The following is a 10,454-nucleotide window of genomic DNA, read 5'->3' as shown; positions in this document are numbered from 1 at the left end:
ATTAATTTTTAAAAATTGTTAAATTATTGAAAAAATTGATAACTTACGTGATTTGGTTAAATGAGTAATTCAGAGTTATATTTTCATTCCTATGGCTTTTACATAGTGATTTTTTTGGGTGATAATATCTTGTAATCAATTCACAAGAGAATCAAGTGTGTGGTTCTTCCCGCTATCCCTCGCGCTTATAAAACGACGGGCGTTTAAATCACTTCGGGTTCGATGGGTCGCGTCAGACTGCTTGACATATAATTTGGGTCGTGGGTTAAAAAGGTTGCTGAACGGGGACTAAGACCATACCATCATTTATTACGTAGGCCTATTATATACACTTCCTTAGCAATCCAGTATGACCTATAAAATGTCTCTACCTTTGAGAGTTTATAGGTAAAAACTGGTTTGCTATCATGGATACAGCCCTGTCCACACTATCAATTGTATGTGACAAATTCGTGTGGCATGCTCATATATGGGCATTATGATATCATAGCCTGAGTATGATCATATATCCTCATTTTTTTCACATGAAATGTGGTAGTGTGGACAAAGCTTTAGACACAGGTCGTGGCAATGGTTTTTGACGTCATAGACGGGTACGGTACCTGTCTGTTTCTTTAACAAGGAAATTAGGAAATGCGGTTGAGAAATTTCATGCTTCGGTTGTTCACACTTTTTTTCTATTCGTTTATTATAACTCTAATAAATGAGCTATCTTTTTTAAGTACTAAGGTTATTTCTGAAAGCTCTATAGCAGAAAAGTTATTTCTGTGGTAGCCTGTATAACATCCAGAAAAATATGAGGCACATTATGTACACAGCTGTGTATACGGTGTATTCCATCATCTTTTTTCCGATATTTACTGATGCTTTAAATGGGACGTGTAAGTACAAATGCTCAAAAAGTTAATGTGTTTATTTTTCTATAAGAAAAAAACTGTTATACTTATCTCTGTTCATATAATTAATTGAGATATCCCCTACCCAGTTTATTATCTAAAGTATATTTGTCAGTGTGAAATGTCTTTTTCTGTTTTTTCTTGCTGTCAAAGTAATGGGCTTTTAGGATATTTAGTCAATGATTAAAATATATGGTAGTGACATTAGTGGGGATTTAGGGTTGGCGGAATGGGCGAGGTAGAGCACTGAGGAGGTAAAAGTAAAACTTGAATGTCTGGAAACCAATGTAAACATACCAGATTTTCCCTCCTGTACTATCATATTACTTTTAAGAAGTTTGGTCAATGCATTAAAAGGAATAGGAATAGGGGTGGAAAAATTGTATGGGTCTTACATCACATTCCCAGCCTGATATCGTGTAGGATTTAGTTTAGAATTAGCTTTTTTTGTGATGTACACTGATAGTACTTTGTTGGAAAAGAAGTCGGTCGATGTGTTACAAGGGGTGAATTTTCTGTATATTGTCATATTGAAAGGTTTTGCCTGTGCATTAAGGTAGAAACGTTGGGGTCTTACATCACCTCCCCAACATTAGTTTTATGCTGTACACTCATAGTTTTGTTCTGAAAAAATTGGTTCGTGTGCTAGATGGGGTAAAATTGACCGGTTTGGAGGTTCTTTGAGGGAGTTTGGGGACTTTGACGGACAACCACCATTAGGGGGTCAAGCCTTCTAGGAAAAATGAGTGAAACCTCCTGTTGCTAGCTCTTAGAGTACGAGCTTTTTGCACACAAGACGAATGGAATTGTAATTGAAAATTACTTTCGTAAAACAAGGTTAATTAGCCCCCGACGAAAATCACTTTAAATTCAATATTAAGTATGAACAATTAAGCAATTTCTTGAATCAATGAACCTTAATAAACTAAACAAACTGAACGTTTAATAGAAATATTCTAGACCTATTTTAAAGACTCAAGGAACGAAATTAGACGGATGTAGGCCTACGGCCAGGCAGGAGTTTGCCGGGGCCTCCTAACTAATACTACAACTAGTCTAGCCTAGGCCGTATGTTACGTCGTATTTTGTAATAATTGTCGTATTTTCTAATACCTGTCGTATTTTATAATAAACCTTGTCGTATTTTGTAATACCTGTCGTATTTTTTTAATAAACCTTGTTGTATTATGTAATAACAGAGCTGTCGTATTTAAACTCCGTCGTATTTTGCAATAAACTGAGCCTTCGCATTTTGTAATAAGTCTGTCGTATTTTGTAACAACACATCAAATGCATGCTACTATACCTCTGTAGTTTTTGAGGGATTAAATAAAAACTTGTGTTAATGGTTGTTTGGTGTGATTATTAATACTAAGAGATCGAAGGTAACATTGTCAGTCGCATTTTCGCTCTTTTCTTCTCAGATGTATAGTTTCTGTCATAAAATCATTGATAAAACAATAGCAATAAAGTGTTTACATACCTCAACATGCTGACCTAGGCCTAGCTAGCAGCGTATACGCTTACGATAGGATTTTAAAAAAGCAATACTAAAATTCATGTTAGATGCCTTTCACACTTCTAGCACTTTTAAATACCATCATCGTTATCTTCGTAACACATAATTTTTAGATCTCTATGGTGATGAATACTGTGTATTACTATAATGTCATTTCCGGTCATCTAGAGAGTATCTCTTCAAATATTCGCACCTCAGCCGCAATCATGGTGGGGCTAAGGTGGATGTGGTCTCACGAAATGTCTCCACACCTTTCAAAACAGATCTGCACCCTTGAATACAGCGGCGAGGTGAAGTGGTGACGGGCCCAAGTGCAAGATAAATTGCCGGGCCCTAAAATGCGCCTGATCAGACCCAGAAACAGAGCCTTGGTAGGCTACTTAGGCAATATAGGCCCATATATTCTGAGATTTTTAAAACTGATATGGCATTGTAACGCGCAGAAATATCGAAATTGTCGAAAACAAATATTCACGGTGAGAACAATGTTCAGGTCATATATGTTAGGGTCTATTGAGCATTAATTGCTTGAGTCTCTGATAAAGTATAATATTGACAACAATAGAACGATCATCCACCTACTTGCAGTGACTAGAATTAAAAACGTATTCATAAAGTATGATTCAGAAACGTGCACAACTATACCTTTAAAATACCAAACAAGGCATGCTTGCCGTATTTAGAGATGATTTAAAAGGGTATTTTAGTGCTATCGTACCGTGATACGAACCATGCCTGATTGAAAGAAATAGCCTTGAATGTATTCAACAGATACGAAGCTGATAGCTTGATTTTTTTTATATAAACAAGTTAAAATCCATTCATCCTACTCGCATGGTTTATTATTAAAGGGGCCTTTTTAAATTTAAGTAGGAGTGTTCAAATTTACATTTTTTGATCTATAGGCCCAGGGCCAAGTAGCCCCGGGCCCAGTACTTTAAACTGGCTGTATGCTCATATGCCACTGTACCAATATCATTTATAGGCTTCCGCCATCTAAGAAGTAAGTTGATCTAGACAAAGACCATACCATAATTTATTATATAGGCCTATTATATACACTTCCTTAGCAATCCAGTATGACCTATAAAATGTCTCTACCTTAGTGACAGTTTATAGGTAAAAACTGGTTTGCTATCATGGATACAGCCCTGTCCACACTATCAATTGTATGTGACAAATTCGTGTGACATGCCCATATATGGGCATTATGATATCATAGCCTGAGTATGATCATATATCCTCATTTTTTACATGAAATGTGATAGTGTGGACAATGCTTTAGACACTGGCCGTGGCAGTGGTTTTTTTACGTCATAGTCGGGTGTCTGTTTCTTTAACAAGGAAATTAGGAAATCCGGTTGAGAAATTTCATGCTTCGGTTGTTTACACCTTTTTCTTTTCGTTTATTATATGAGCTATCTTTATTAAGTACTAAGGTTATTTCTGAAAGATCTAATAGCAGAAATGCTATTTCTGTGGTAGCCTGTATAACATCCAGAAAAATATGAGGGACATTATGTACACAGCTGTGTATACGGTGTATTCCATCATCTTTATTGCGATATTTACTGATGCTTCAGATGGGACGTGTAAATACAAATGTTCTAAAAGTTAATGTGTTTAGTTTTTCTATAAGAAAAAAAAAATGTCATCTCTGTTCATATAATTAATTGAGATATCCCCTACCCAGTTTATTATCTAAGGTATATTTGTCAGTGTGAAATGTCCTTTTCTGTTTTTTCTTGCTGTCAAAGTAATGGGCTTTTAGGATATTTGGTCAATGAATAATATTATATGGTAGTGACATTACTGGGGTTGGCAGAATGGGCGGGGTAGAGCATTGAGGAGGTAAAAGTAAAACTTGAATGTCTGCAAACCAGTGTAAACATACCAGATTTTCTTTCCTCTACTATCATAATACTTTACTTTAAAGAAGTGTGTCAATGCATTTAGAATAGGAATAGGGGTGGGGAAAGTTGCAGGGGGTCTTACATCACATTCCCAACCTGATATCGTGTAGGATTTAATTTAGAATTATTTTTTTTTATTATGTACACTGATAGTACTTTGTAGGAAAAGAAGTCGGTCCATGTGCTACAAGGGGTGAATTTTCTATTGTTATATAGGAAGGTTTTGCCAGGGTATTAAGATAGGAACGTAGGAGTCTTACATCACACCCTCAACATGATATCATGTAAGATTTAGGTCTTTGCTGTACACTCATAGTTTTGTTCTGACAAAATTTGGTTCGTGTGCTAGATGAGTTGAAATTGATCTGTTTGTGGTTTTTTTTGAGAGAGTTCGGGGACTTTGACAGCCAACCAACATTAGGGGATCAAGCCTTCTAGGAAAAATTAAGTGAATCCTTCTTAGACTATGAAGCAAAAAATCGGAGGCACTATATCAATTAATTAAGAATCAGGGGTGTATGAGTATAACAGGAGGGAGGAAAGAGTGTCGAATGATAGGAAAGATTCACCACCACAGCCTATTCATTTTCTGTTTGTTTGAGTAATGAATGTTTGTGTACATTCGGGTGCTCAAATTAAACATACATTGAAACTCGAATTGTACGTGGCTCTATTAAAAATATTTTTGTTTATGCACCTGATATTGTCAATAAACACTCCCTAAAAACAGCTTAAAAATGCTCAGATTGTCAGAACGCCCAGCGGGTATCGTCCCCCAGAACCCACACCGGGGCCCCGGCGAGGGCTCTGCTGGCCGCCGCCCCGCGTTTCAAATCACGCATTTCAATTATTTCAGGTTGGTAACTATGTAACCTACCTAGGCATAGGTTGGCAGATCGGACAAAATAGGCTTAGCCCAACTAGCATTTAATGAAATACAAAAACACTTTTTTGGCTCGACGTCGTAATAATTTATGTACCAAAGTGTGTTCTTCAGGCCTATCAGTTCATCGATCTATCGAAGAAAGACTACGTATCCAACTACTTAATAATGTTAGAATATAGAATACATGCCAAGTTGGAGGTAGCTAGAGACTTGAGATTTAACAGGAAATAAACCCAATTGACGTGAATCGAGGGCCCGTCAAGGGCCACGAAAATGTTGGGCTTAGATGCTCTCTGGTGCACTCTGAATATCTCTAGTGCTGAAATTAAACCTAAAAAATGTGTAGCTATAACAGGAACGATAGAATTTTCGATGATCTTGGCCTGATAAAATATAGAATTGTGAAGCATTAAAGTATTCGATAAAAAGTTTGGGTTTAATCAAATAAAGTTTAATATTAGTGGAAAAGTGTGTGAGTTTAGAGGAATGGCTTGAGAGCTTGAGGTTTGTTCGCAAAGCGTGAGGTTCACGCCGGATGCGTGAGATTTGGTATATATTGACTATATTTTTGATTTATTTTCTATGGTATAGGCCTAAGAATGAGATCACCAGACCCTTTTTTTAAGAGGGGTAAAACCTTGAATTTTGAAGAAATTAAAGGTCATTAAAAGACACCTCAGAAGTCGGGAAAGCTATTTCCGGCCATCTAGGAATCAAAATTTTCCCGGGGGAGGACCTCCCTTTCATTTTTGGGTTTATGGGAAAATGAACCACCTATTTCAAATTCTGGATCCTGGCGTAGTATGCAGCATCATGGGAAAGCGTTGATATACAAGCTAAATAATACCTTAAGGGCGTAGTGAAAAAAGCCAACTAATCAGAGTTGAGAGGTGCTATAAAATATGGCGCCAAAAAATAAAAATATAATAATAATATAATATATATTCTCGTATTCATATTTATCTGTATGTATACCTGATGAAGGGCGATGCCCGAAAACGTTCGTGTACTCAATAAATTATATTTGGCAATACTAGACACCTCTCCTGAAGCTGTCTCTTATACACATCTAGATGTTTGTTCTGCTCACCTATTGGTGCATTCTGTTCTGTGGAACCATGTTTTGAGCCTTCCATATGCTATATATTTTGCTATTCTCATATTTTTCTTTAGCTTGACAAAGGTTGATAACCGAAAACGTTTGCGCACTTGAATAAAATTATATATCTGGCAACTTATTACCATCTCTCCGGAGTTTTTGTTTTATATATATATATATATATACTTTCGTATCATATATTTTACTGTATACATATATGATAATTAAATTAGATTTGCTGCGTAGCACCGTAAACACAATATATAATTTTTCACTTTTGTGGGGATCATACTGTACCCATATTTATTTCGTACTTCTTTTTTTTCCATTCTTACATTATACATTGTACATGCATTATACATGTTACAACATAATAATAAATGTCATAGTGGAAATTATGGTAATTGTAGGCCTTAACAACAGTAATGGTAATCGGTAATAACAATAATGATAATATATTTATTGATTTAGGTACACCACGTAAAGAGTTCTTCAAAGAAATATTACTTCGCCATTCAAACTTTAAAACAATGACAATAATAACGATACTAATAATAATAATAACAATAATTATGATAATAATAACAGTAATAATACTAATATTAATAATAATAATAATAACATTAGTAATAATAATCATTATTATCGTCACTATTACAGTAATAATAAATGCCAAGTTTGCATTGCATTCCAGTCAAAAGCACTCTCAGCAATTTATTGTTCCCATTGTATTTGTGATCCAATGGGGAACAAAGGTTTTGGTCCAACGATATAATTATATTTCTTTCGATTTGGGGTGTATATTTTTATTGTTATTGATTATTATTTGATCTGATATAATATGTTTCCATTCTGGTGGTAATGCATTTATTAACATCAAATATTCTGCAATATGTTGTAGGATTATTTAATTTATTACGAATTACGCCTGCTGGGGCAAAGACACCATCTAAAACAATATCTTTTACATAATTGATACCCGCACCACACCATTTTTCAAATGCAAGGGATTTGTTTTTTTTAACGATGTGCTGATTACCCCATAAACATTGTTTCATGACTACACTACGAGTTTTTAGAGTGACAAGAACACATCTATCGTAAAATGACGGAAGGGTACATAGTATATTGTTGTTGTCAATATCAACAACATTGGTAATTTGCTTAACAACGTCAAGCAAACAAACGTTTTGCAAATAATACATTGAAATTAACCTCTATTTACCTCCATGATTTGAGTTAGTTTACATTTCCATCATGTTTGTAACGCCTGAGCTTGTGTACGAATATCAGACATTTCTATACCATATAAATAATCTAAGTTTTTAGTTATTGTTTTTCGGTTTTACCATTCCAGAGGAATTTAAAAATTAAAGCTTCAATTTTTTTAAACACAATATAAAGAAATAGATAAAAAATAATAATAGCAGTGCTCGAATAGGAAAATGATGTTATAATCGTATCAAGTCTAGCCCTTCATATGGAACTTTAGGTTGAGGGCTTTATCTATCTATTTTTAATTTTATTATAGGCCTATCTGTTATAAAGAATAGGACGGTCTTCGAAAACGATGTTAATGATTGTAATTATCTGAGAAATTTTAAACATGCTTGTAAAAATAATCTTAATCTGACTGCTTTTAACCTTGAATCTTTCCCCGTTACATTTTATTTAATTGCATATTTACTCTTTTACAGTTTAAGTTTTAAAGAATTCTTTTTTCTATTAATTATTATTTATTATTAATAAATAATAATAATAATAATAATCATTATTATTTTTTTTTATAAGGACCTCTCTTGAAATAAGATTTATTTACATCTCTTGTGGGCTATCTTTGGTTTCGCTGTTTTCCATGTATTTTGTTCTAGTTTTAAATTTTATCGTATCCAAATTTTTCTCCTGTTTGTAGATGCTTTTATCTCTGTTTTAATATTTGTTTTTGTTCCTGCATCTTTTATAACTTTATTTTATCTGTATGTATGTTTATTGGAACCAAACAAATAAATATTTCAAATACCACCAGATACACTCTATTAACACAATAGGTACGGCTAGATACAAATAATTGCATATAATGAAAATCAAGAGAGCCGTTAACACTGTTAAATTATATATAAATCATCAAATAAAGACAAATACAGTGTTCGTATTCGAACTCTGTATTTACCTTTATTTGATGATCGATATATAATTTAACAGTGTATACGGCTATCTTGATTAGGTTGAGGGCTTTATCTATCTATTTTTAATTTTATTATAGGCCTATCTGTTATAAAGAATAGGACGGTCTTCGAAAACGATGTTAATGATTGTAATTATCTGAGAAATTTTAAAAATGCTTGTAAAAATAATCTTAATCTGACTGCTTTTAACCTTGAATCTTTCCCCGTTACATTTTATTTAATTGCATATTTACTCTTTTACAGTTTAAGTTTTAAAGAATTCTTTTTTCTATTAATTATTATTGTAGTACGTCCTACTGTACTTAGGCCTACACTTTGTTGTCGTCGGGGTATAATTCTGTATCTAAATGAACAAGGAGCGAACCCTGTCTCTTATACACATCTAGATGTGTATAAGAGACAGTACCGGTAGTACCACAACGATGAACGGACCAACTTCAGCTACAATGGACAAGTACACATCGCAAAGTGAGTACTTCACGATGTGTGTGTGTGTAGGTGGGTTGCGCGCGTGTGTGTGTATATATATATATATATATGGGCATTGTTCCTACAATTGAGCAATGTTTCTATTATTTCCCTCTTATTTATATTTATAAGATATGTTCACAAGTGCCACGCACAAAATCTGATGTCACATGCGTCTTACTATGTGAGATTGTATATAATTATGTGAACAGGTGTGTTCTTGGCTGTAAATGTAACTTTGCAACTCTTAGTATATAGAAAGAGTTAATTGCGAATCTCACTAGATTAATTTTTTTTTTCATACTACTGGTAAGGAACTGTTTGCGTTGAGGGACTAAGCCATGATATAATGCCTGTACATTTCAGTTATGTTTCTATTTTATATATTATTCTCAAGTTAATTTATACGTTGATATGTTATTAAATTTGACTGAAATAAATAATTGAACTATTATTATTATACCTAATTAATATTTTTTGCGAGGATTTATAATACACCTAATTTCTTTATTATCAAACTTGATATACCTCTATGTTACCAAAGTTTGATTGGTAAAAGGAATTAATATGTTAAGAAACAATATAAAGATCCTCTTGGTATGTTGTCATTTTCAATGTATTTGTTGCCGAGCATAATATCACTGAAACGTTATAGATTGGTTATCGATTTGTACCGATACATTATTATATACTAGAATGAAATCTCATTGATATTTTTAACGTCATTATTATTTTTAAAATTATTATTATCATTATCAGAAACACATTAACTTAAGCATGATGACACAAGTTTCAAAACCTTATTCGTTTTTGTAAATATGGTATCAAATATTACAAATAGGTCTGCATGGAGATCGGATATTTAATGTTGCTTTTGAAACCAATGAGAGTTCGACTCGTTCAGGCTACCCTCCCGCATTTCCTGCCTTCGATGATGATATAGGTCCAGATCCACATGATTCAAACGGTACAGCAGTGTGCTCTCACACTGAGAAGGAAAAGGGTATGTATAATAATGTATTATAATAGCCTATTATTCATTCATTCTTTATTTATTTAGCCTTTCATAAAAATCACAATACAACTGGTACATACAGTAAGATAAAAAACAAAACAAAACTGACATTACAGAAAACTGTAAATCTAAGGTGCAAGGATTGATTAACAAAAGCAATTAAAATCGGTGTAGCTCACAGTAGCAACAATACATAAAATTATATGATATAAAATTTAACTCTCAGAATTTCCCAATAATTAGAAAAAAAAAGCAAAAGAAATATAAATTAGACTTTAAAATTATATATTAACTGCATCACAAATAAATTAAATTAAATTAAGAATGAGAAGACAAAACAAAACAAAACAAAAAAAGCCATAGTCCTATAAACATAAATAACACACGCCTAATAAGACCCGAAAGCCTAAAATAATACTTATTAGACTAGCCTGAAAATTATTCTCATGAATGATCCCCCCCCCCCCACACT

The 10,454-nt window shown here is 33.5% G+C and overlaps 1 protein-coding gene across 2 annotated transcripts in view; it reads left to right on the top strand.

Moving 5' to 3' along the window:
* The first annotated feature begins 8,908 nt into the window (after positions 1–8,908).
* Positions 8,909–10,454, top strand: part of LOC117114329 (fucolectin-1-like) — a 5,216-nt gene continuing 3,670 nt past the window's right edge. For both annotated transcript variants that reach the window (XM_033257982.1, XM_033257975.1), the window contains exons 1-2: positions 8,909–8,967; positions 9,809–9,970. In XM_033257982.1, the coding sequence (XP_033113873.1) occupies positions 8,922–8,967; positions 9,809–9,970 (208 nt within the window). In that variant the 5' untranslated portion in view covers positions 8,909–8,921. The remainder of the gene's footprint in view (positions 8,968–9,808; positions 9,971–10,454) is intronic.

Source organism: Anneissia japonica, unplaced genomic scaffold (genome assembly GCF_011630105.1).
Source record: "Anneissia japonica isolate Jap-2015-1 unplaced genomic scaffold, ASM1163010v1 scaffold199_len4679917_cov187, whole genome shotgun sequence".
Taxonomy (NCBI): domain Eukaryota; kingdom Metazoa; phylum Echinodermata; class Crinoidea; order Comatulida; family Comatulidae; genus Anneissia; species Anneissia japonica.
Note: the sequence above shows the minus strand (reverse complement) of the source record. Positions and strands in the feature narration are given on the sequence as shown.